Source organism: Homarus americanus, unplaced genomic scaffold, assembly GCF_018991925.1.
Source record: "Homarus americanus isolate GMGI-L3 unplaced genomic scaffold, GMGI_Hamer_2.0 scaffold1024, whole genome shotgun sequence".
Lineage (NCBI taxonomy): Eukaryota > Metazoa > Arthropoda > Malacostraca > Decapoda > Nephropidae > Homarus > Homarus americanus.
The window spans coordinates 10,295,008-10,322,903 of record NW_024715228.1 but is presented as its reverse complement, the minus strand read 5'-3'; the positions used below and the strand labels follow the sequence as shown (position 1 = coordinate 10,322,903).

Sequence of the window (27,896 nt, the reverse complement as noted above, 5' to 3'; positions counted from 1 at the left end):
TTCCGTACAGTTCCAGTTTGATTTTCAGCCTTTCGTGGGGTACACTGTCGAAGGCCTTGGCAAAATCTAGGTAAATATTGTCGATATTACCACCCCGTTCCAGAATATGGGTCCAAATATCCAATACCTTGAGCAATTGTGTTAAGCAGGAGCCCTCGGCATAAAACCTCTCAAGTACTTTACATATTATGCTGGTCAGGCTCACCGGTCTATAGTTGTTCGTGGAGTGACGATCGCCCTTCTTGAAGATAGGACTCACATAAGCCACTTTCCATTCACTGGGGACCTTTTGTTCATCCAGGCATTTACAAAACAGGATCTTCAGGGGCTCGGCAAGCTCGTTGAATAATCTCTAGCACTCTAGGATGCTCCATGTCAAGTCCGGGACTCTTATGGACCTTTAGATTTGACAGTTTATTTCTCATACCCTCTTCTGTGAACACAATGTGGGTCATTGCTGTGGCGAACCGTCTGTCCTCAAACGCAGGAAGGTTAATCGCATCCTCTCTTGCGAACACCGAGGAAAAGAAGCTGTTCAATACCTCAGCTTTATCCTGGTCAGAATCTGCGTAACTACCATCTTCAAGCCTCAGGTCTGATACTCCTACTCGCGTTTTTAATTTCGACTTTGCATAGCGGTATAACGCCTTTGGGTTTGACTTGACCTCGCTTGCAACCAGCCTCTGGAACTCCTTTTCAGCCCTTCTACACTCTATCTTTGCTTGGTTTATGGCTCTTGCTTCGGAATGTTTAGTCGTTAGAGACATTTTTTTATAGTCAAGCACGATGAGAGTGAGAACCATTATAATAGCATGTCTGAATATTTTCAAGAACCTTGTTTTTGTTTTTCAAAATTCCAAGTCTGGTATAGTGGTATAGCGTGCTTGCAGGTTTAAATCCCCGGGCCGGATGTGAGAAGGATGTTATCCAGTGTGACCTCTACCAAATATAGTAAGTTATCTTCGAGTACTCCACCTCCTGTATGAACACTGGACAAGCAGGTCGTAAGTCGTACCTAAGAAAAAAAAACGAACGGCTAGAATATTAATATTGGAAATGATGCATAGATTCGCCTCGTGGGGGCGTACGAATATTATGTATAACGAGACGGAACCTTGTTCATCTGTGTGGACTGTGGTGGACAGTGGAAGGTTTTCTGTACTGTAGATGACCTAGCATCCACTATATATCCGTGCAGCGAATTTTCATATGTGCTGTTTAAAATTTAGATCCGTTAACACAAGGGGCTCCTATATTCTCGGTTGCAATAAACTCAGTCCCCTTGTTGCAACGCCTCAGATTTATGTTCCAAAATGTTGAGTTTTGCGCTTGTCACATTAAAAGAGAAGAGTTATTGTTGTCGCTAGACCAAGCCTTCGTTCTCTTCACATTTTCCGGAAATATTCGGTATAGTACGCGAAGGTTTGGCGCTTTGGGTTGGTACTTCTTGGAAGGTCATTGATGAACAAGGGAAAAAGTGTGGGTCCAAAGGCTGATCCTTGGGGGAACGCTACCGGTGTCCTTTGCATAGTTTGTACCGGTTTTAAAGAAAACCTTCCATATAGTGATGCCGCACATCTATGCATCTTGCAGATGAGATGTCCATTCATGTGGGATAATCAGAAGTCATTGCGAAATCGAAATAGGTGACATCGAAAGGTAACCCTTCGTTTATACTTTATAGTACAGTGGTACATGGAATGTGTTACTAAGTTGCTTGTTTTAAACGAGTATGATTTGAAACCTTTAAAACTTCTGTATTAATATTTATTTTAGGCACGGAACAACAACAGTTGCCATGTAGCATACTAACAAATAGACGTACGGAAGTTTGACGTAAACACTATCAGTACGGGCAGAGAAACTCCGCATTACTACTGTGTTATTAAGTACTGTAATTTGTAATGACTAACATTTTTGTTTATAATTATGTGAAAAGTGATTTTGATTGGCTAGGATTGTATGTAATATAATAACAATCTAATCGCCTTATCGTGGTGTTTGGGTGATCGAAGCCTTCATGGTGTGTGTTGACTCACTGCGCAAACCTTCACCAGTTGGCTGCGCACTGGAAGAGGCGTAACGGTTCGCCATCTTAGTTTATTGTGAGGAGGATTCCGCTGTGTTATCGCTTCATTTCTGTGACATCTTGGTATATATCGAAGCGGAAATAGTAGTTCATGGTTTATTATAGAATCAGTTGTTTCATGGTGCTGGAAAATTTGTGATAAGTCGGTTTTGTTTTCTTGTTTCAGTGTTTTCCTACGACGAACTACTTTTGTTTACTTTTCATATTTCACCCGTGAAAGATGGGGAACAGGGACGACGAATATGATTATTTATTCAAAGGTGAGTATTCTCTTTTAATAATTTTCAAGTTATTGTCGTTACTTAAGTGTAATATGAAACAATGAGTATCCGCCCACCCCCTGTAGTTGACACAAATCAGCTGATCGACGTCATCGTTTATCGGTCAAGTGACGACACGTCACGCACTTTTCCTAATAATTTTATGGAATGTGAGAGTACATGAGGTAATTAAAATTCATGGACATGCACACGTCTCATATATATTTACAAATATTTTTAACTGTTAAAGTTATAAGCCCCTGAAAATATACATAGTGTCGCCCTTAACTAATTTGTGCAAGAATTTAGAGCTATGTGGCCTGAGAGATTACTATAATGTACTGTAGTTTAGGTACAGTATACATTGAAAATAATTCTTGTTAACAATCTGAATAATAGATGTGTAGCCAATCCAAAGAAGTCTCGTAATTTCTTTCCTACTGGTATATTGATTTAGGTTCTTAAAGTATGTAATCTACTTAAGATTCTTGATATTTTTCTTTTAAAAATGTGTTGCAGTAAGGTAAAATTATTTGCCAATAAGGGGTAATGTGTAAGCTTTATATTTATTAAGTTATTTAACAGGAGACATTTATAGCACCTAGTTGTTTGGAGAATCTAAGGAACTCCTTATTGGGCATATGTTGTACTTGAGAGGACCTTTACAGCTTTAGCAATGAGCAGAAAATCAAGAACTCCATCTTTTAAAATTTCAACAATAAATAAAAATAAGGTATTATCGTTTTGGGTAGACATATCAATTTTGTCAGGTTGTGATTTGGAACTCTTGTTTTGTCCATACTAAAATTAATATTCTTGTGGGGAGAAAGTGAAATGACCAATTTTTGGGGGGTCCGACTAATTACCCAAATGTACCCAAATGTAGCCGCAATGAAGTCAAGTAATGGTCCTACATAAACAAATCGGGTTACCAATCACTTCTCGACTAGTATTTGGTGTCACAAAGTAAAAAAAAAAAATTGGAAAACGTAATTTAATTTCAGTTAATAGATCGCGTGCATGTACCGAGGGAGCGAGTAATTACCCAAATGTAGCCGCAATGAAGTCAAATAATGGTCCTACATGAATAAATCGGACTGCCAATCACTTCTCGACTGGTATTTGGTGTCACAGTCAAAAAATTGGTAAGCTTAATTTAATCTGAGTTAATAGATCGAGTGCATGTACCTAACCTAACCTAACCTCGACTAGTATTTGGTGTCACGAAGTCACAAAAAATTGGTAAACTTAATTTAATCTGAGTTAATAGATCAAGTGCATGTACCTAACCTAACCTAACCTAACACAACACAACTCAGATTAAATTAAGTTTACCAATTTTTTGTGACTGACACCAAATAATAATCGAGAAGTGATTCACAGCCCGATTTCCGCTTGTACGACCATCATTTGACTTCGTTGCGGCTACATTTGGGTAATTACGCGCTCCCTCGGTACATGCACGCGATCTATTAACTCAGATTAAAGTAAGTTTTCCAATTTTTTGTGACTTTGTGACACCAAATACTAGTCGAGAAGTGATTAGCAGTCCGATTTATTCATGTAGGACCATTATTTGACTTCATTGCGGCTACATTTGGGTAATTACTCGCTCCCTCGGTACATGCACGTGATCTATTAACTCAAATAAAATTACGTTTTGCTACATTTAGGTACATTGGGTAATTAGTCGAACCGATTTTTGGGTGCTAATTTAGGAAATCTGGACGGTGACAATATTAGTTGTTCTTTAATCTGTTGGCACTGTACCTCTGTATATTTTGTAGATTTTTTATTTATTTTTTTTTTAGGACAGTTGCATGCCTGAACTTGCACTTTCATTCCCCCTGAGATGCCTAAAAAGTTGACAGAAAATTTTTTTATAATGTATAATTAAAAAAAAAAAAACTCCATCCTGAATCCTAATGCTTGTACTGTATATTGTTTGGCCTCGAGTTCTGATGCCATTGTTCTCTGTTTACCTTCTACACCTCCAGGATAATTGATTGGTTCCTTTAATAGACAGGATTTTCTTTTGAATGGTAATAGATTGTAATTGTATTATTTTAGGTTAGGTTCTTATTGGGGTGGTGGGTATAGACCAGCAGTTGCCAGGAATACTGTACCATAATTGTTGGAATTGTTAGGCAAGGTCCAGGATTATTTTTTCATGATATGAACGAATCTAACCTAATGCAACCAAATTTAAATTATTAGTTATAATTATTTATCATCAAATTCAATAAAGAAAATTTCTGTTTGTGAAAGGAACCAATAGAACATCCTGGAAGGAGCAATCGCATAGTAAAAAATTTATTACAAAAAAGTTTATCGTCTGATTTTTTTACCTTCGCTTTTTCTCTTAGAATTGTAGAGAAATGTTCTCAAGTTGCTGTTTCAAATGCACAACCATCCGCTATTTATATATATTTTGGGGGGATCTTACTGGTGTACAGTATAATATACAGTAAACCCTCGATAACTCGGCACATATGGGGCTCTGGCCTTGCCGAGTTATCCCAAATTCCGACTTATCGTGGCATTTTCCCCCTCCTGCAAAAAATATGACAATAAAAAATTATTGAGCCATATACAGTATGTGTAGATGTAATTACTAAATGTAAAAAGTAATGCTTACCACTACTGCAGGCGAAGAATAAAGCATCGTAGTAGGTGACGCAGGCATTTCCCGAGTTATACTAATACATTCGGAGACCATATCCTTGCCAAGTTATATCGAGGGTTTACTGTACTGTACTTCTGAAAGACTCAAATCAGATGACTTTGTAATACTGTTGTGTATTCTATAGAAGATAAATGCATTCTTTCTGAAAATCCCATGAAGTGACAAGAGTTTGCAATTTACGAACTACAATATAGGATGGTCATTCAATAAGTAACGAAACTTTTTGATGTAGACGGCAAAGGGGGAGGGGAAAGCGCAGCGATCATGTTACGACATATTTAGACATGCATAAGCTACACTTTCGTCCGCTTGTTTCGTCAGTTTTTTTTTTTTTTCTATGACGTCTCGAGTAAGTGTTGCATTAATGGTGAGCGCTCTGCTTGAATTTTGTGCAATAGACCCTTGCCATTCGCGAGTTTGTGATTCGCGTTTTCGACGATTCGCTTTAAGCAGATGGTGGCTGGCTTACAAGCCTTTTCTTGCAGCACAACGAGTTACCCCACGTGCCCGCAGCATCTCCTCTCCCTCTGTTTGCGCACAATCATTGCCTGTGACGTAGCATCTTGTGTAGTACTCCCAAAACTTTAGTGTGTCTGTGTGAAATGGCCCCTAAAAGACTGCCTAGTGTCAGTGCTAGTGGAGTGAAATGTAAAGCGCAGAGGTCAGTGATGACCCTGACAAGGAAAGTTTTATTATTAGATAAGTTAAAAGAGGGGATGAGTGCTGCCGGGGCTGGTCGGTTGTTTGGTATAGGTATACAGTAGTGCACTAAGGTAGTGTAAGTTGCTATTTACTGTTTGTCAATTCGCTCCATATTTGGGTACCTATCCCTCGTGAATAGTAAGGGTCTACTGTACATTGGAAGAAGAACGATCTGTTATTTGTTTTATAAATTCAGAAGGGATAAAACCAAGCAAAATTTATTGCAGAATGTCACTTCAAGGTGGAGGCAATTGCATTTAATTGAGCGACGTTTACAAGTGGGTTGAACAATTCAAGAATGGTCAAACAAGCATTGTGGTCGAAGATCATGCCGGACGACCTGTCCAAGCTTAACACCTACATTGCACCTGAACATTGAGTGAAAAATGTTTGGGAAACCGATTCATTGCAATTGAACAAATTGTAACCGAGTCAGCTGAAAGAATTTTTTGACAGGAATAAGAAAACTGTAGACAGCTGGGACAAATGCATAGCTATAGAGGGAGATTATGTGAAAAAATAGCTATGTGATCATTAATAATATATGTTATATATTCATTTGTCTCGTTATTTATTGAATGACCTTCATATTTGCAATTTTTTCCATCCTGGACATGCCAACGTGCTACCTCTTGATGTCATCTGCAATGTTTTCATTACTGAGTTAATTGTTTTATACTGTTATATATACAGTACACCAAGAGCCATCAACTTTTTAATATTTTTGTATAGAAGATGCTGAGTTTCTTACTAAATTTTATAATGTTATTGTGGTGATTAAAAAACATGAGGATTTGCAAATTTCATATAACAGTACTGTACTGTATGCCTCTATAGTATTATTTTGGCGGTTTCCTCCTGAAAAGTTTCATTCATGATTTATTGGAGATAAAAATTACTCGCCCTACCTTATCTAACCTAGGTAGGTTATGTTGGCATTTAGAGGCATTCCTGTGGATGAAAGTAAGTGTTCCACATAGGTAAATAATGTATATGGTGTCCTACACTGTTGATGTACAGTTAATCATGAGGACAGAAAAAAATAGCAAAAGTGCATTTTTTATTTTTCATATTTCATATCCTCTTTACTTTATGGCATTTACTTGAGGTAAGAAAGCATTTATATTACAGGTTGGAAAGATTTCCCCAAGTTCATTGTTAATATGTGATACTGTACTCTATTTCAGTATTACCAATAACTTTGCAGATGATGATGTGAAAGGAGTCCCAGCTTATAGATAAGATTAAAAAAAAAAAAAAAAAGCGTAGGGAACATGGGATCCAAAAGAGAGTTGCTAGTTTGACCAAAATTTAATCAGATAAAGAGCTAGGAGATCAGGTACTGGTAGTTGCAGAAAATTAGACAGAAAACTGGGGGATCTGATAAAGTGTTGCAGATTAAACCATAATTTGGTTCTCATGAAGATTGTGAACCTCTACTTATATCACCTGATGACTAAACACCTAACCTTACCCCTCCAATGAGCATAAGGGTGTTTAACCATCAGGTGAAATAAGTAGGTGTTCCTATTCTTCATGAGATCCAAAAAATTATATTGAAAGAAAATATTCTGATTGTGAAATCACTTTGAATATTGCTACTGGCTGTTTGGTGGAATATAACTATTTATCTGTGTGAATTAGATACAGTATATGTGACCTCTTAAAGCTCATAATTTTTTGTAAGAATTTTGGGGTCTAGGAACACAGAATTAAACCGTATGGAACCAAAACTTAGTCCCTATTGAATGTTTATTTTGTTTGTTTTAATGCATAGAATGGAAAGGGAAGTGGTCATAATGACAACCAAGTCACCTTGCTACTCGGTTCTGTATATGGTGGTAAATGGAGACACTGATTGGATGCCTTTCCCAGAAATTTTTGTGTATCGAGCCACTCCAGTGGTCATTCAGCTACAGTAATTATTATAATACCTGTACAGGTATATGCATTTGATAGAAAGTATCATACTATTTCTTTGCTTTCATTTATGTAATGGTACTTTGTATTAATATTATTTGCTTGCTTTCAATTTACTATACCTGTCTATCCCTTTTAGCAATGAATTTCATATTATATACCATGCTTAGAATAGTGATTTTAGGAAATTAATAAATAAAAAGGAAGAGCTTGCATAGTTGGGTACCCTACATTCACAAGATACAGTAAACCCTCAATAACTCAGCATTTGATAACTCGGAATTTCATGTAACTCGGCATGGATATTATCTCGGAATGTATTAGTATAACTCGGGAAATGCCGAGATACAAAAAATTATCAGGGAAAATCTCGGTATATCTGGCCCCCTGCATCACCTACCATGCCTCTGTGTCACCTACTATGATGCTTTACTCTTCATCTGCAGTGCTGGTAAGTGTTACTTTTTTACATTTGGTAGTTACATATACAGTGATCCCTCGGTTAACGAGCGCCTCGGTTAACGAATTACCTTCCATAAGATTCTTCACTTTGGTTAACGAGCAATCCCTCAATTAACGAATTCCTTATGAGCGCCCCTCAACATGTTTTCGCTTGCTCACTAGCTGTCGTATTAGTCCGCCAATACAGTAATCGGTTCCAGGGCTTAAATTCCTTACCATTTTAGTAAATATCTAGAAGATTGTACTATTCAATCATTTTAAAAGTTTTATATTCACTTTTTTTAGTCATTTTAACAATTATTGAACATAATTGAAGTACAGGAAATTAGTTTTATGCGCACCAAACAGCCACTCAACACACCAAGCTTGGCGTCAGTTTGTTTACAGGTTCAGAGGAAGGAACATCTTGTTTGAGACTCGACATAAACGCTTTTTTTCCTGTGATTCCTGTCAAATTATTGGTCATTTTGAAATATATTTTATATATTGATATATAGCGCAGTGCAGTGTTGATTTAAAGAAAATAGTCTTGAATTACACCAAGTGAACTAAAATTCTATGGGTGAAATGGCAGCATGGGGTGACTTCTCTTCCACCCCAATGCCTTCTCTTCTCCCTTCTCCTCCACCCCCATTCTAATTCCCATCTTCATCATCATCAACCAGGAGCCTTCTACATGCACACCTCAAAGTAAGTGTACTTTACTGCATTTATTTTTCGTTTGTACAGTATGTAATTTTCGGTGAGCTGGAACCAATTACCCAAAAACCCATTGAAACAATGGTTTTGGTTAACGAATTTTTCGGTTAACGAGCATCCTTCTGGAACGAATTGTGCTCGTTAACCGAGGGACCACTGTACTGTAAAAACGTAAAAATACTCTGTGTTCAAGAGACCCACAAGCAAGATGTTTCCTCCACTGAACAGATACAAATTGAGACCATGGTGGGTGAGTGAAGTGGCTGTTGGGCGCACCAAAAACTAGTTCCCTGTACTGCAATTATGTTAAATAAGTGTTAAAATGACTAAAAGTTATAATATAAACCTTGGAAAATTATTGAATAGTACAACCTTCTTGATATTTACTCCAATTTTAACAAATGTAAGCCCTAGAACCAATTTCTGTATTGGCGGGCTAATCTTCCAGCTGGTGAACAAGCCAAAGCATGTCGAAACATTTTCGTAAGAATTTCGTTAACTGAATTTTTGTTCGTTAACCGAAATGAAGATTCTTATGGAAGGGAATTCGTTAACCGAGGGACCACTGTATTGTAATTCAACTCATATTTTTGGTCCATGGTTCCAAAGTCCATTGTCACCATGTTGTAAGTCACCTTTTAGCTTCCAAATTAATGTGTTTGCCAAATGTTCAATTTTAAAGGTGTGCAAATTACAGCATTTTTGTAGTAACGGTGTCTCAGTAGTGAAGTGCTATTGTTAGTCATGTTACAAGTGTAATGCAAAATAAAGATGTTTTGACTGGGTGACACAAAGGTACAGTATAGTCTGCATTTACGCGGTCAATTGAACCCGTGGAGTACTGCGTAAAACGAGAAACGCGTAAATGAAATACAGAACATATGGGATTATGTTAGTTTTGGTCACCGTATTACAGAATGGATATAGAATCCTTGGAAAGAATTCAGAGGAGATTGACAAGACTAATCCTGGGCATTAGGAACCTTGAGTACAGTGGTCCCTCGGTTAACGAGCACAATCCGTACTAGAAGGTTGCTCGTTAACCGAAAAACTCGTAAACCGAAACCATTGTTTCAATGGGTTTTTGGGTAAATGGTTCCAGCTCACCGAAAATTGCCTAAATTCAACAAAAAAGGTAGAAAAGTACACTTGCTTTGAGGTGTGTATGTAGAAGGCTCCTGGGTGATGATGATGATGATGATGATGGGAATTAGAATGTGGGTGGAAGAGAAGGGAGAAGAGAAGGCATTGGGGTGGAAGAGAAGTCACCCCATTGTGCCATTTCACCCATAAAATTTTAGTTCTCTTGGTGTATTTCAAGATTATTTTCTTTAAATCAACTCTGCACTGCATTATATATTGCCAATATGTAAAATAAATTTCAAAATGACCAATAATTTGCTTGCAAACACAAAGAAAGCGTTTAGTTGAAGAGAGTCTCAAGCAAGATGTGTTACCTCCACTGAAAAGACACAAAGACTGACGCCTGTATGCTGTGTTGGCAGGCTGGATGGTGTGCCACAAACTAGTGACCCTACCTTCAATTATGTTCAAAATTTGTTAAAATGACTAAAAAATTTAATGTTAAACTTTTAAAATGATTGAATAGTATAAACTTCTTGATATTTACTAAAAGGGTAAGGAATGTAAGCCCTAGAACCGATTACTGTATTGGCGGACTAATACTACAGATGGTGGACCGCCAAATGCAAGTGAAAACATGTGGAGGTCGGCTCGTAAGAAACTCGTTCATCGAGGGATTGTTCGTTAACCGAAGTTAAAAATCTTATGGAAGGTAACTCGTTAACCGAGGCGCTCGTTAACCGAGGGACCACTGTATAGAGACAGGTTAAAGCATCTTAATTTGCACTCCCTTGAGAGACGTAGAGCGAGGGGCGACCTGATAGAGGTGTATAAATGGAAGTCAGGGCTAAACAAAGGGGACATTAAAAAGGTATTCAAACTATCCAACCAGGAGCAAACTCGTAACAATGGTTTTAAATTAGACAAATTTAGATTTAGGCGCGAAATAGGTAAACACTGGTTTGGAAACAGAGTAGTAGATGAATGGAACAAGTTACCAAATATCATCATCAACTCGAATACACTGGATAGCTTCAAACAGGTTGGATGCTTATATGAGCAATAGGGGTTGGGTGTAAACGGGACTGCCCAGTATGGGCCAATAGGCCCGCTGCAGTTTCCAACCATTCTTATATTCTTATGTTCTAATTGAAATAGAGACTGGGCCGACCCCCAAACTCCACTTTTTCGAACACAATACATACGTTGTAGTAAAAATAGTATCTTAATTTTCTGATGATATGCACACACACATAATATAGAAGAGAAATATCAATAAGAGAATAATATACTGTACCAGGTAAAAGAAAATCAAGGTTTAACACTTACGTTAGTAGAAGAGATGGGTCGGCATACGAGGATGGGGGCTGGTTCCGAGGCAGAGGGCAGATTACTGGCCCTCAGGTGAATCACCATCACTATCCACCATAGTTGTCAGGGCCTCCCTGACAAACCCCTCAAAGTCACCATCACTGTCACTATCACTAACTTGGGCTGGCTGTGGTGGGTTGCGGGCGAAGAAGTCGGTGATGCTACGCTGACGGCTAATGTTGATGTGGTCGTGATACATCTTGATGTACTGCTCCATACCTTGGTCTAGAAGGTTATTGAAGACTTCATATCGGTGATTGACAGGGTCTTTGGAAAGGGTGAGCTTGAGTTTCTCGGCAAACTCGATGGCATCCTTTACATCACCATGTGTTAACTTCTGTTCTCGTGCTGCCTCCTCACTGAACGTCATCGTCTTCCAACATCTCGTCGGCAGTCACCTCAGGATCCTTGATTACCTCATGATGTCGTCGTTGGTAGTCTCGGAGAAGCCTGCAGCTGTAACACTCTGTGCAGCTTCTCTTGCAAGGTCCACTGCCACTGCAACAGACTGAACCTCACCAGCCACAGGTTGACTCTGCCTCCCACCTGGGATACCTTGCAACACATGCCGCCACGCGTGACGAATCATTGCCACAGACAGCTGCCCCCATGGCTCCACCAAGAAATCAACAGCTTTCTTTACGTTAAACATTTTCCAAAACTGTTTAACTCGCACTTCATGCTCCGCCAACTCTTGTTTTGGATCCTCGTCGCCGCTCTCGCTATCTGTGCCACTCAGAAGGTTACGCAACTCATCCTTGGTGTTGGTGTAGTCGTTCAGGAGCTTAAACTTCTTTGTAGAGAATGCAGCCTTCACGTTCCATATCAACTCCTGGTCCATGGGCTGGATTAACAACGTAGTGTTGGGAGGAAGGAAGACCACTTTTACACTGGGGTGACGATCCAACAGTAGGAGCGAGTGTCCTGGTGCATTGTCAAGCAGCAACAAAATGTTGAATGGCACATAATTTTGCACGCAGAATTTCTTCACGTCAGGAACGAAACAGTCATCAAACCAGGAGAAGGACAGACCAGTGAACATCCACGCCTTATGTGAGGTTAGCCAGTGGACATTTAGCTTGGTCATGTCCATGTTCTTGTAGGCGTGCGGCTTGCGTGCTGTGTGGATCACCGACAACTTGAGCTTACAGGTACCTGAGGCATTGGTGGTAAACAGGACGGTGATGCGCTCCTGCAATTTCCGGCCCCGACACTTGCTGGCAGACTGGACAACGAAGGCCTTGGAAGGTAATTTTTTTCCAAAACAGACCGGATTCATCCAGTTGATTACCTGGTCGTCGGTGTTCTGTCCTTCCTCCATAACTTCACATAAGAATGGAGGAAAATCCATGGCGGCAGCACGGTCAGCACTGGCTCCTTCACCAACAATGTTAATGTTGGTAATGTTGTTCCTTTTCTTAAACCCTTGCAGCCACCCAGAGGAAGCAGTGAAGGGTTTGGGCTCTGCAATTCCCATCTTGCACGCCACTGATGCGTACAGTTCACGAGCGTAGTCCTGCACTGCCCGCGTGTCCACAGCCATGTTACGTCTTGCCTGACGAATTAAGTAGCTCACCATTAAGTTCTCAGTCTTGAGCAGCACCTTATTCTGACAGTACTTCACCATTGAAGCACCTGCAGACTTTGTGATGCTCATGTGTTCTTTAATCTTGGCGGCATCCTTCTTGATCGTCCGGATTGTAGATTCGTTCACGCCATGCTGGCGTGCCAAATCAACTTGTCTCGTTCCTTTCTCTAAATCTTGCACGATCTTGTACTTAACTTTGTAACTTAGGGCATTTCGTATCTTCTTGGGCTTGGGGCGGCTTGGTCCAGATAATGCAAGGTTTTTCTGGGGTGGTGGGGGTCCAGCGAATGCCATTGTTGAACAGATTAGCGAGCACAAGAGAGAACAGTATACTCGGTGACTGAGAACAATGAGGCTGACGCTGCTGGGTCAGTAGCTTCCCTCCCGTGCCAGGCTACGTCATATAACATTAGACCAATCACAGCTAGCGGCGGAGGGAGGTAAGCATGCGAGACCTAATCACAGTCCGATACGTCATATGACGTCAGTGATAAAGCAACCATATCCGCGCCGCTTCCCGGGTATGGTTGAGAATTGATCGCGTGAATAAAAAATGGCGCAGCGCGTCTGGACCTCCAGCTACTCTCCGCGTAAATGACCAAATTTACCTCGTAATTAAAGCATTTACATTCTGGCAAGGCACTGCGTAAATGACCAAACGCGTAAACAAAAACCGCGTAAATGCAGACTATACTGTATATCATGGATGTTGCCCACAAATATGTAATCTACTCTCTACCTGCATCGCCCTCCCCTAGTTATGTAATAAGTATAGTAGCCTGTAGTGTTGTACAGTACAAATATTTTGTGCTAGTTATACAGTATTGTATTTATAAAAATGTACCGTTGTTCACAGTTTCACCCCTCGGTGGACTGTACCTGTGGGCAACTGTACATATTAGTTGCTTAGGTTATGAGAGCAAATTGGAACAGATCCTTATTTATACCTAAAGGCTAATTACATTCCTTACACATTTTACCTTAAAAGTTTCCTGTGTGCAAGGCAAGGGACTACTGTATCTTTCATAGTGTTTTATTACAAACCCAGTTCACACTTTCTGTAATGGCTACCCATTATAGCAAGCACAGCACAGTAATAATATTTGCACAGTTGTACTACAACACACCAGGTTAGTTTGTAACCCAGAGGTAAACAGTACGTAAACTCTAGTACTGTGCGGTATAGTACAGGTACTGTATGCCAAAATACACATGATAGGTTGCATTTTTAGAATAATATGGAGTCGTGTTTAACAATGACAGGACATTTTACCGCCTTATAACCCTGAGATATACAGGTACTGTGCTGTATTAGAATGCTGCAAATAATGTAATTTAAGCTCTAAAAAAACTTAAGCTTGTAAACCTTAGGGATGGTAATGGATGGTTGTTGTGATCCCTGCTACTGCCTTCACATTACCCTTACATCTGATGATGGCAGACATGCTCAAGATTTATTTTTTTCCCAATTGGTGTGTACTGGTATATTCATATTCTTGTAATTAGATTTTGTGTTACTGTAATACTAGTCACTGTACATGTTTATTAAATTATTAATATAAAATGTTTATTAGCATTGTAATACTGTACTGAAATATCCAGGGAAGTATTTAGGCTAAACAATATGCCTTTATTCTTAGTGCAAGGTTAACTTTACTGATTACTGTATCAAATATTAAGAATAAAGATTTAGAAGGAAAGCAAACAAAGAACTAGAAATACACTGTACTGTTTAAGAGAGCAGTATTGAACAAAAATGATGAGTGTGTGTTGACAGAGGCAGAAGGGAACTGGCTTGTTGGCAGATTTACCTTCATTATTGGAGACTTCTGGACGATGTTCTCTGCTACCTAGCCTATATTTATATCGGGCTAGGATTATGACTAGGAACACATACAGTAACTATTTATCACTGGGGGGTTATCCTATTTAGAATTCTCTTTGGACTTTTTGGTGTACAATTCAAGAGCCTTTTTTGTTTCCCAATTTTCTTCGGGGAAACCTGTATAAGTTATAGTTTTTGCCTTGTTGATGCTTTGACTTCAGGAGGAAGTTGGGTGCCAGGTTTTTTGTCATGGGTAGTTCTGCAAGGAAAATCACTTTCATTGCCAGTAACTTAGCAGTCAGTCCTCAAAATAGTGATGATTAGGATTCTGACTCTAGGGTTCTGTCTCCTTGTTAGGTGAATTCAATTAGTTAGCTACACGTTCGTTTAACCGTAGTGTTGGTGAAGTGGAAATGTCTGACCATCCTGTGGCTAGAGGAAACATGATGTTTTCTTAGATGGTTGTATTGTGTATCTACTTTTCTTGCTTTAGTTCTGAAAATGGGGAGGGCCTAATTTCATGTCTTTTGGTATTATTGTGGAATTCATGGCTATACTGTAGTTTTTTTAACAAACTGAAAATTCCACAAACTACAGTACTTATTCAGTTAGTTCCAGTAACATTTTTGTGAACCTAGATTTTTCAAGCCTTAGTCAAGCAGTGGTAATACTGAATTGTACCTTAGTAACCCAATCTATACTGGATTGTAGAATAAGACTTTAGGTTAGGAGGGACTCGAAAATGTCTGTCAGTGAAGAGTTTTTGGAAATGTGACCAGGAACCAAGTTTCCAAAATAATGGCATGGTCAAAGACTCCCAATGAAGTCCCCGACAAAGAGCACCATCAGGTGTTACTCAAAGCTCTTGACTGCATGGCCATTTTTGTCCTTTTTACTACTCGCCTCAAGATGTGGTTGATGAAGCTGCGAGGCCAGAGCTGGGATGAAGCATTTATCTGCCAAGAGATCCTAGCCCAGTGTGACATTCTGTTCCTGAAGGACCTTGCGATTTTTCTGGACATCCCTGCACAACAAAACCCCCTAAGGCTCTAAAACCTAGCAACTGTTGCACGACAACAATGTGGATTTCTTAAGGGTCAATGAGTGGCTGGTAATTCATCAGACTTGAACATGTGCAAACATGCTAGATCTATTCTGAAGGACCAAATGGAAACCCTGATGCTTGTTGAATGAATCCCCAACCACCCAATCCTGTCTACCTTACTTTGGAGCCACTTTAGAGCTAGCAAGTTTATTTTGTAGAGAGTCTGGATCTAAGAAAACTGAAGCAGATTTCCAACTACTATACTGTATATTCACTGTACTTTATGTAAGGAAACCATAAATATACCTGTATTGGTACCGTAGAGATGGGAATAAATTCTATACCTTGTCATGCTTACCAATATCCCCCCCCCCCATCATTCCTTCTCCTTTGTATGAAGATGGAGGTCACTTGGTAAGACCTGGGAAAATTTGTTACTGTAATATGTATTCCGGTTTAGATTTTTTTTTTATGTACATATTTATGGGTGGGTGGGTTATACAGTACTGTACAGTACATTAAATTTATATTTAAAATCAATTTTAACCATTTTGTCTGGTATAATTGTTCTCTAATGTTGAGATTTCTTTCCAGTGGTGTTAATTGGAGATTCTGGTGTTGGCAAGAGTAATCTTCTCTCTAGATTTACAAGGAATGAATTTAACCTTGAGTCAAAGTCCACCATTGGTGTTGAATTTGCCACACGCAGCATAGAGGTAAGATGAAGACAATAAAATTCCTTTACCACTTCTCGAGTCAGATGAACAATCTTAAAAACAACTACAAAATACCCAAATTCAAATATAGTTACTCATGCCAACTGAATAGTGTGGTGCCATCTTTGTTTATGTATGTACAACAGCAGACTACGTGTATTTTTGGCTACAGTGGCATAACTCAAGAGTGAAGAAAGCTACAGTATTTATAAAGTACTTGTCACTAAACTGTATAATCACCTTGACAACCCCTGGAGCTGTTGTCTTTATGGGGTCAGAAGGTTAAAGGTCAACATGCTTGCTTTGAAAAATGCACCAATCAGCAGGAGTTGGGATGTTACTCAAAAGTTGCCCAGTTTAATTCTTTTTCAGTCCAAGGACGACTGGTATGGTATTTATTTGTGCATAACGGTATGAAAAAACTTACTATACAGTCTAAATATAACATCACAACCTAAGGAGAATGTAAATTAAATGAATATCAAATTTCTATTGTTCAGTATTTTTTCTTCAAGTTTTCCAATAAGCATTTGAAAATATTTTAAAATGAGTTAGTCTATACAGTACAGTAAATTATATTTATACACATGGCAGACAGAAAATTTAAATGAGCAAGACTGTTTTTAAGAAATGGTGTTAACACCCATGAATAGGTTTTAAACCCACAGCACATATTGTTAGGGTATGGTGTTAGTGTGGTTATTATAAATGACTTGCAGTACATTGTTCCCCTGTATAGGTGGAAGAGCATTAGGGGCTCTGTTGAGAACACATGCTGTGATTAGAAGTAAACTTAATTTTGCGTATGATGAAAATTCTTTTGTAATGCTAGTTTAAAGGTTACGTAATAAAGCTGTCACCATCTTTAGATTAAGAAATTCTCAGAACATGAAAATTTTCTTACCTTTGAGTAACCAGTTCTGTAAAGATAAAAGTGAGTTTAGAGCTGCAAGAATTATGGATAGGGATAAGGTATTTTATGGTAACAGATTTATGCTTTTTACAAATTTGAAAGTGTGGCATACCAATACTTGGGAAAAAAAATGTGGCTGTTGCTTCAAGTGTAATTGTTCAAACTTTCAATAATTCTTTGTGCCTGTTCTGTCAGGTTGATGGAAAGACAATAAAGGCACAGATTTGGGACACAGCAGGGCAAGAGAGGTATCGAGCCATCACTTCAGCATACTACAGGGGAGCTGTAGGTGCTTTATTGGTGTATGACATTGCCAAACTGCTCACATATACCAATGTAGAACGTTGGCTGAAAGAACTAAGAGATCATGCTGATCAGAATATTGTCATCATGCTTGTAGGTAAGTTACCTTGAACACTATATTTCTTTGTCAAGGTTAGTACTGTATGGTATAACTAAAATTATTATTTGTGTTGGTATTTTAAAGAACAACATTTATTGGGAGTACAGGATTGATAGCATATTACATAAACAGTTACAGTATATTGTAACTGAAACGAATGTCCTTGAGAAAATTATTTGTACATTGTAAAATACACAGGATTTTAAAGATATTTTGAACACATTTCACTTAAGTGAGGAATTTGTGCTGAAAATAGGGGTTCATCAGGGTTCTGTCTTGACCACTCTTCTGTTTATCAAGGTGTTAGAGGTGCTGTCATTAGGACTGGTCTGCTCTAATAATAATAATTAACGGTTTATTGAAAGAGCTTGGCAGCCAGAAGGCTGAAAATATACAGTTACATATTTGGGGAATGGGTTTCGAATTACAAATAATATACAAGTAACATAAGTGACACAAATAAGATATATAATAACTCTGGGAACTGTTGTATGATTGATGATAATGTGTTGATAGCAGACAGTATTGAAGAGTTACAGTACAGTACTTTATCTTAGACAAGAATAAATTGGCTATAAGCTAATCAAATCAATTATTAGTGTTTTGTATTAGTGTATAAAACGGTACAATAACTAGGGAAACACGGGTTTATGTATAAGGATACCAATGAAAGACAGATTTGAGTTATACAGAGTCCTGTGGAAAGTGTTGGAGGTTTGGTCATATAGAGATATTGATGATATAGGTAATAGGTTAAAAAGAAATTATTTGATTGAACAGTATATATGGAGGAAATAGTGGGTATTATGTGATGGAAGGGCCTTATTAGAATACAGTATGAGGTTATGGATCTTTGTTAAGATGAGGGAGCTTGGAGGCATAGTGTTCTTAGCCACTTCCAAAGGGTAGGAAGTATTAAGATGTTGAGATATATAGATGAGTAATAAATTTAAGTGATATATAATATGGTTGCTGATGTAAACAGTCAATACATATATTTTTTGAAGGCACATAAGTGTATGCATATGGAATAAATTAATGTTGGTCATTGATTTCAGCCTAGTAGCCAATGCAGACATACTGTATGTATATTCCCTGTGGTACTCTGCACTAGCCAGTGTAATGTCGTTATTATAATTTATTAATACTATTGTGGAAATTATTCCTTCTCGTTGAATAGGTAACAAATCAGACTTGCGCCACCTACGGTCTGTGCCGACGGAGGAAGCCAAGGCATTTGCAGAGAAGGAAGGCTTGTCTTTTATTGAGACATCAGCGTTGGATTCCACCAATGTAGAGACAGCCTTCCACAACATCCTCACAGGTATGCAGAGACTTAACTTATGAGGAAATAAGTGCTACTATGGTCTTATATTGTTTGATTGTTTTAGATGTGTCTTATATTATAGTTTTATGACTGGCATTGATTGCATCTTATTATTTTAGCTTTATTGATTGCCTTAAAAATTTTGGTGAAATTTTTTTTAATTGCTTCAGAAATTTTATATCAAGTTGTAACACCAGTGAGGTTTCCTGTCCATATCATCAAAGGCATTTACATAGGCCTATATGCATTTTTTCTCTTTTTCAGTCCAGTTGTGTTGTTAGAGAATGATTTTTCCTTTTTTCTCCATATAGCTATTATATTTTTAGATATTGGAATGGTTGATCAGTTTGCCAACTGGAAGTTCATCATGTTTAAGTACTTACTAGCAAAATAACATTTGGTCCAACATTCACCTGAACTTTAGAGTGATTATTTTTTCCAAATCAGTTATCTAAATTCCATTAGCTACAGATTACAAACCTAGATTTTTTACCTTGATCAACTTATTTAATTTGGGCTTACACGTAATGTTTTGAAATATTTTTCCTTTGTGAAGTCAAAGAGAAAAAGGTAACTGGCAATAAAGTGAAATTACAGTAATTTTATTGTACGTAATAGCGTAATAGTACTACAAGTACTGTACAGTATATGGATAAGGCATGATGGGCATTAGAATGTGGCATCTTCTTAACCATTGTCTACATTATACGTAAAAGTAAATTACATTTATTTTATTTTGTAATGCTCTTGCATGCATAACATATGCATTTAGTGCTTTAAGCCACTGAAAATCAGTTGCAACTAAAATTATTGAATAAAAAAAATGTATGGAGGTAATGTAATATGGAATGTTTTACAAAAAATAATACTAGCAAGTTAGCAATATTAACAATTGACTAACATGTCTCCATTCTTTGCATGCTGGCTAGAAATTTACAGGATTGTCTCCCAGAAGCAAATTCGTGATCCTCATGACCACGATGACAGTCCAACAGCCGATGTAAAGGCTATTCACGTGGAACCAACTGTAAATGCCGAGAGTGTGCGCAAGCAATGTTGCCAGCAGTAGGGAGAGCTCCTCCTCACACCTGGAAATTTGGGCAAAGGGTTAGAGTCAATATTCATGTCCAGTAAAGGGATATATTGCACTTGCTCTTCCTAAATCTATGTTAAGCACTTTATTTCACCTCGTATGCGCTTTGTTGTACACAAACGAAATCATTTGGACCTGTCACGAGAAGAGTATGCTAATATGTTTGAAGGTGTGAACATTCTAAAGTAGAAGTAGTATAATAAGGTTGAATTTTTCAGTTTGTCACAGGAAAATCTCAAACCTTATTATCTTTCTTTTGATTAAAGACTATTGTTACACACAGCTTCCAACAGGCTACATCCACTTCTTGCTTGTATTCCAACTGCCTATGCTTGACAACTGTGACAAAAGGTGATTCAGCATGATTATGGATGTAAAGATTTGGGAAGAAACTCTAAATTTGCAGATTAAATGCATGAAATTGAACACTTATTAAGAAACTTCCATAAATTAATAAAGTAACTCAAATGTACAATAAGTGGCATGAAATTGATCCAGTTGAGTTTTACTAGAATTGTCTGACAATGCGGGTTCATTTTCTGGTAATGGAGACGTTCACTACATTATGCTTTTCTTTTTTTTTTTTGAAAGTGGAAGTAATTCACAAAATAGTTTCGGCTAAATGAAAACAAAAGTAATAGCCAGCCTGGGACATAATGCGTTGTTATTCAGCAGGAGGACTTGTGTAGTTTATCATCTATAGTAGTTGGCTTGTGTCTGTAGTACCTTGCTAAATAGCATGGCATGAATACATCTTGCTTGTATTATACTGTTGAGGTGGCAGGTACCATATTTTGTTCTCAGTAGGATTTAAGCATGATTTTTTCATTATTTTGTTTAATACATATATTCTGCTTCATGTGCTTTCTTTCTTTTAGGTATTTAAATGAGTAATATCACCCTCTGTCTGGTGACAAGGTCAACCATGTATACTGTATTTGTATATATCTTGGAAACCATTGACACAAGACTAATTCAGATCTTTAATCCTTAGAGTATACAGTATTGTATGTTATTTTTGCAGCATCAGTCTGAAAATCTCTTAAGCTCCCCATGTTTTCTTTTTCATTGGATAGTAAAGTTGAAGCTGTATATTTAACAATTATAGTGGTACAATATGTGTTGTTATCCCTTGTGTGTCCACTCTTTTCAGGATACAGTTAGGCATATTATTGACAAAATAAAAAACCATCAAAGTACTAAATAACTTTTTTAAGGCATTTAGCACATGATGCAAAACAGCCAGAAAGCTTAATACATATACAAATTTAACCTTAATTCATTCTTACTACAGGGAAAGATGTGTTCTGCTATGGTCCTCCCTTTTCAGATCAAGACTATGAAGCAGGTTTACCCCTGTTCCATTACACAAGTCAGCATCACTTATCAACTAAACATTTCCCTAAAAGTCTTTTAATGCTGTGCTCTGCTCATTCATACACGTTGTTGCCTCTTGGAAACTTGTCCCTGTTTTTTTTTTCCAATTCATCTTTTACCACAGGAACAGCTATTTTACCTTCTGAAAATGTTCAGAATATTGTAACTCTTTATGGGTCTACCTACCTAATTATCTACTGAAGAAAGTTTATACTGTTGAACAGGATTGCCAGGCTTGTTTTTGCTTTCCCACTGGGGTCTTCCACTACCCCTTTCTTGACGAATTGCACTGGCTTCCAGTTAAGCTAGGATCGAGTTCAAACTCTGCCAAATGACTTTTAAGGCACTTATGATTTTGTGTAATAGTGATGATCCCTCATGTTTTGAGGAGCCTAGATCAGTGTGGAAATGTTTTCTCGCTGCCCAATCTTTTTCCCATAGTTTAGCGCCCAGATTGTACAGTCGGTTTCATGCACCCATGAAGCATTTTACTGCTGTGGAGGCCTTTTAAGATTTTTTTTTAAGCTTTGGTCCTGAAAAGGGGGTTGGTGGTGGAGAATTATAGGGTTTAGGTAGTGTTACAACTGATGGATATATGAAATATATCTTGCAATTCATTTATTTATTTTTTTTCAGGCCCTCAATTTAAAACGAATCTTTCCTATTTTGCGCGAGTCAATCTGGTGCATCATATTTTAAATTTTGCGCCCAATGTATCTCTGGGCACACTACACTGTCCTAAAGGCAAAGCTGTACTGTACATGTACTCAAAATAATGCACTAAATGATTACTAAAATTTTTGTCATGCAAACTATAGCATGATTATATTCAAATTAATCATTATCTTATAAGAATTCCAGCAATGTAAATTATATTCTCCCCGGTCACTTCTGTGATATTTTATAGACAAAAAACAAAAACTCAATCTAAAGGACATGAATAAACAAATAAATACTTCACTAGACCTTCGGCGCCAACTGTCAAACCTGTCACTGTCACCTCCTCCCCCCTCCCCCATTTTTCCAGCCAGGATTTGGTGGTTTTAGACTTACAGTTTTTATCTTATATAATATCACATTCTAAAGTTAGGAGAATATAATTTGCATTGCTAGAATCCTTGCAAGACAACGAATAATTTGAATATAAACGTCAAATATTTTGCACAAGAGATAAAAGTTTTAGCCCTTTAAGAAAATTAGTTAGAACTAAAATTTGCATGTCTAATGCGAACTATAGCATGTTTATATTCAAATTAATCACTAACTTACAAGAATTCCAGCAATGTTAATTATATTCTCCCAGGTCAGTTTAGTGACATTTTTTAAGATAAAAAATTTGTCACTCTTAAGGACAGATAAATAAATAAGCACTAGAGCTTGGCACCAACTGTCAAACATATCACCTCCCTCCCTCCTCTCCCCCATCTTCCCAGCCAGTAAACAGACCATTTTGCATCCCTTAATTTTAGCTGTGTTGATTTATGAGTGTTTGTTTTAACATAACACTACAAAAAACAATGTTTTGTTTATTCTAGGAGATGGGCTGAGGTGCATCTGGGTAGACTCTCAGTCTTTTTAGTATTTTGTGTTTCTCTCAAGTACCAAACTAAATTATTCCATTAAAACAACACTTTCATTTAGTGTGAATTTTGTTTAAAGGACCTCTATCTAGCGCGCTCTACTGTATTATTATTAACACATTCAGTTTTGTGACCTCATGCTGCTACTCCCCTAATTTAATGTTTGGTTTTCTCCAATTTTCTTTGTACCCAGTAATAATTACGATACACTATTTATACCCCATTCTTATCACCTCCATTTTGATAAGGAACTTCAAATGATCTAATTTTTTTTATCAGTCCCTTGTAAAGATCGACAAGTGTTTGTAATTCAGATATAGGAGGGAGGGGGAAAAATTATGAAGGTACCTTGATGGAACCAGGGTAACATTACTAACTTTTTATCTAAACTAACGTATCTTATCCCTGTGGCTTTCCACTAATTAGACTGCCTCCCCACCAAGATGTAGTGAACACCTTGGCCCGGGGTTTGCGACTGGCTAGGAGTGATGGTTGGCAACTAGGTGATTTTAATCCCCTCCATCTCATTGTACTGGGTCTTGTAACTGTATTGGCGGACTAGCCGAGCAGCTGATGCGCACAACAAAGCGTATTTCTCATAAGGCTGTCGTTAATCGAAGTTTTGTTCGTTAGTGGAACTGAAAATCCTTATGGGAGCTAATTCGTTAACTGAAATTTTGTTAATTGAACCGTTCGTTAATTGAGGGACCACTGTATTAAGTAATTTTCACCTAGTTACAACAATGAAAAACTATAATTTTTCCTGGTCATTCATAAACTTAATTAACATTTTTAACTTTATTAAGGAATAGAGAAAATTTATAAATAGAGTGAAAGTACGGGAATTATGTGTTAAGTATGAGGGTGGCACTTGATATAATTTGGTGCTCTTTTATGGATTGTGGCAGACCAAGTAGGAGGTGGTTAATTACTGTAAAAGACTTAACCAATGATATTAATGTGAAAGTATATTTCAAATTCACGAGTTTTGTTTGTATACATATATTGACAACATTAAATGATAGTGATGTTGGTACCAGCTGTTACTCCATCTGGTGTTACAATAAACATACTGTACTGTTTAAACAAGTAGGGAAATGTAGAGAGTATTATTTAAATATTGGTGTACTGTACCACTGAAATTGTAAAGCTGTGCTGTATTTGTTATATATAGTTTAAAATATGAAACTACTTGTAATATTAATCACAACCTATCTTGATTCTTGCAGAAATCTATCGCATTGTCTCGAGGCAGCAGCTCCCAGACAGTGGAACGAATGAGCCTCCTGGCGGTAAATCAATCACTGTGGAGCCCACCGAACCCCCCAGCGGATCATCCTCCAACAACTGCTGTGCCCGCTAACCCTCTCATCCCCATTTTACTGAAAAGCCTCTAGCGTTCCGTCTATTCCAAGCCCACCTCCAAGTCCTTATTCTTGACACCTGTCTTATGTTAATATCAACACAAATAACCACACACTCATCACTCAGAAAATTGCAGGTTGGTGGAAGACAATGTCTGGTTGCAGGGGTTCTAAGGTTGTTTGAGGACATGATAAATATTGTTTGCTCATCTTTAATTCAATCTCTGTTTATCCTCCTTGTTCTCCACCAATCTACATTATTATCAGCAATCTCTGCTGCTCCAGGCTGATGTTCCCCTGGGTTAGTAATAGCATTACAGTGCTGATTTTCAGTGTCTGCCAAGGGAGAATTGGTAACAAAGAAATGTGTGATTAAGAATCTACATTATATACTTTAACAAAAACATGTATTCTAAGATTGATATGAAAAAAAAAACATTGTAAGGAGTAGGTTTGCCATCTGTCTGTTTTTTGTGCAGATAAATATAATAAGCACCTAAAAGTATGGATTGCTGTATTTTCTTTTCATCATGCCATGTACGTTTGTTTAGTTTGAAATTTGTGTTAAGGCTACAAAACAGTGGATTAGTCACATCTAAGCAAAAAAAAAATAAGAAAAAATTAAAAAAAGGGTGATTGGAATTTTTATTTATTTGTTACCTAGGTCACATTGTATATTAATTGCAAGCACCATTACACCCATCCCATGTACTGTAATAAGCAGAAAGCTTTCTTGCTTTCATTCTAGCCGTCTTATAACTGCAGCATTGAAGTATAGAAAAGTGTCAGTCCTTATCCTATTAAAGGAAAGTCTCCCAGCATCATGTTATTGGGTGATCCTTTGTGGAAAGTGGATTGTGATCACATACCTCAGTAATGCAGACTTTGTTCTTATTTACAGAGGCATGAGAGCCCTTGTTCATATCAAGTAAGCTGGCTGGTAGACACTAAACAGACAGAGAACTGTATTGGCTGCCTTATTTCCCTGTCAGTGATACCCAGTAGTTTTAATTGCATAACCAAGTGTGAAACGTGATTGATTGGTGTGGAATATACACCTCATATTAGCTTTAGGGTAAATAGTAGTTTTTCCAGTTAACTTGGGTAGATACTTGTTGGTACCTAAGTTTTGCAGGTGAACACCAGTGGGAGTGTAAGTCTTTTGTTGCTGTGTGATCTGGAGTTGAGTTGCTGTCACATAATTTGAGATTGTAAGTCAGTATGAGCTCTTACCAAATTTAATAAATAAGCACAGCCTACAGATTGTCTTGCTGGGGAATTAAGTCCTTTCATGTTTGCCAAATATTGTCTGTCAGATTTATTTCTCATTTTCTTTCCTTTCATGTTGGTATGTTGCCTTCTGCCTTGTGTAAAGCTTCTCTTTTCAGTAGGACTCACAATCTTAATGAATATAATGTCAGTGAATATCTTTTTTTATTGTAATTATTATCATCATCAAGTATTTACAGAACAGCTTTTTGCAAATGGATTAAAGAAGTAACACATAAGAACATACAGTATCATTGAGATGTAGCTAAAGTTACACCCCTTCATATAATGGACTGTAATGATGTTCAAGTCTTGTGCAAAAATCATTGCAAACAAAAAAGCACTGGTTTCAGACCTTTCCTGGATTTTTTCCCCTATGTTCTGCATAGCATTTGAAATAGTTTGCCATCCTAGTGGGGCATAGTGACTATCCTCAAAAGAATTCTGAAATGGTTTTAAACTGCATCATGACTCCTTGATTGGTAAGGATGATGCTAGAGCAATTTATTTTTTTTTTCTTCAAGAAACTGATGAAAAATATAATATGATCTAAAGTATAGAAAAAGGGGTATTCTAAAAACTAATGTGAATATCAGCAGGATTTTATATTGTGGCCAAACCAGTGAATGAAGAGTTGAGAGTTGAAAAGGTCAATCTTGTTGACTGTTTAGTAATCATCTTGTCCAAGGCATAGTATTTGACTAAATAAGAAGATTAGTTTATCTTCAGGTAATAGTACAGTGTTGATCAGTGTGATTTATATGGGTTAAATTTTATATAAGTTAAATAAAAAAAATAAGTTTTATGTAACATATAGTACAGTAGTTATTCATACAGTCAGAACTCTGTCTCACAGGTTTTATTTTGGTAAGTGTAGTTTCAAAGAAAAGGGATTTAGTTAATGATGTTATTGTCTTGGCTAAGTTGATTGTTAAAGTCAAGTCATAAACTAATTGGCTGTGTTTGGATTAAAAAGTCGCTTAACAGTCATGATTGCTGGTAATTATAGTAAAAGAATGTGTACATATATATATATATACAACAACATTTACATAATTGTTGGACAGTGATTATACTGTGGGCCTACACTAGGCTTAGAATAATTGTCAGTTGAAAAATAATAACTTTTGCTTCTTAAACATACCCTCGATCTCATGTAAATAAGAATCAGCAATCAGGAATGATATGGGACTATTTACAATGCAAACCTTGCCGACATTCTCAAGGTGGAAGTAGATGTGTTGATGTCTTACCTATTGTAAGGGGTGCTTTCTGAGAGGAGATCTAGTATGCCTCTGAGTTCTATCTGTAGTATGTTTCCTATGGGTTAATATAATCATAATAATCATTTTGAATAAGTTGTATATGTGCTTATTAAGTTTTTTTTCCTTGGTGATTCAATACCAAATTGTCTGTACGAGACAATATTAGCAATTGGGAGCCTTTTGGTGTACTTCTTTAAGACTCAAGCTTATCAAACTACACAGTGTTTGTCTTAAAAAGGTAATGCTCTAGGCATTATTGTTGCCAATATTGTCTTGTATAAATGTGATTGACATGTCAAGTGTAGCCCTGGTTTCACGCTTGCATAGGAAATTTTGTAAAGCAATGTAAAGAAGCACATTATTTGCAATAAAACAATGCTAAATATTTACAAACTTTAAAACAGTATTTTTACCCTTGTGTGTAATAATCATTGAGCCATTTGGTGGAATTTTTTTTATTGAATAAAATGGTATAAGTAAAAAATAGAGGAAAAGCTTGAGATTTGGCAATTTTCAGACAAAGTAATGTGGAGTTAAAAGTGTGCAGAGAATTAAAATACAGAAATTAAATGATGTGGATATGATAGGGGTGTTTGAGAGAGCTGAACAGGTCAGTTAAAATGCTATGGATAGTACAAATGTATAAGAACAGAAGGTGAGAGATAAAAAATGAATCTGTAATTTAAGAGACGATGGTAAAAGAGAGAAGACCAAGGAGATGGAAAGATGGGATGACATACACTTTGAAGTGAGGGAAGGATATTTACATGAGGCAATGGAGTACAGTTCAAGGATAATAAGGAAGCATGGCATGGAGTGGGTTTTGAGAATAGTGATATTTTGTGGATGGTACAGCAGC

The 27,896-nt window shown here is 37.3% G+C and overlaps 1 protein-coding gene across 4 annotated transcripts; it reads left to right on the top strand.

Annotated features, from left to right (window-relative positions):
* Positions 1-1,997: 1,997 nt before the first annotated feature.
* LOC121856804 (ras-related protein Rab-11A-like) lies at positions 1,998-27,438 on the top strand. 4 transcript variants are annotated; one of them, XM_042352541.1, is made up of 7 exons: positions 1,998-2,105; positions 2,256-2,349; positions 16,325-16,446; positions 17,555-17,759; positions 18,943-19,086; positions 20,019-20,196; positions 24,369-24,506. In XM_042352541.1, exons 2-6 carry the CDS (start codon positions 2,310-2,312, stop codon positions 20,156-20,158), a joined length of 651 nt encoding a protein of 216 aa, XP_042208475.1. In that variant the 5' UTR covers positions 1,998-2,105; positions 2,256-2,309; the 3' UTR covers positions 20,159-20,196; positions 24,369-24,506. The 4 variants fall into 4 exon arrangements, with proteins under 4 accessions (XP_042208475.1, XP_042208467.1, XP_042208460.1 ...); XM_042352533.1 differs by having other exon boundaries at positions 2,060-2,152; XM_042352526.1 differs by having other exon boundaries at positions 2,060-2,349.
* The last annotated feature ends 458 nt before the right edge of the window (positions 27,439-27,896 follow it).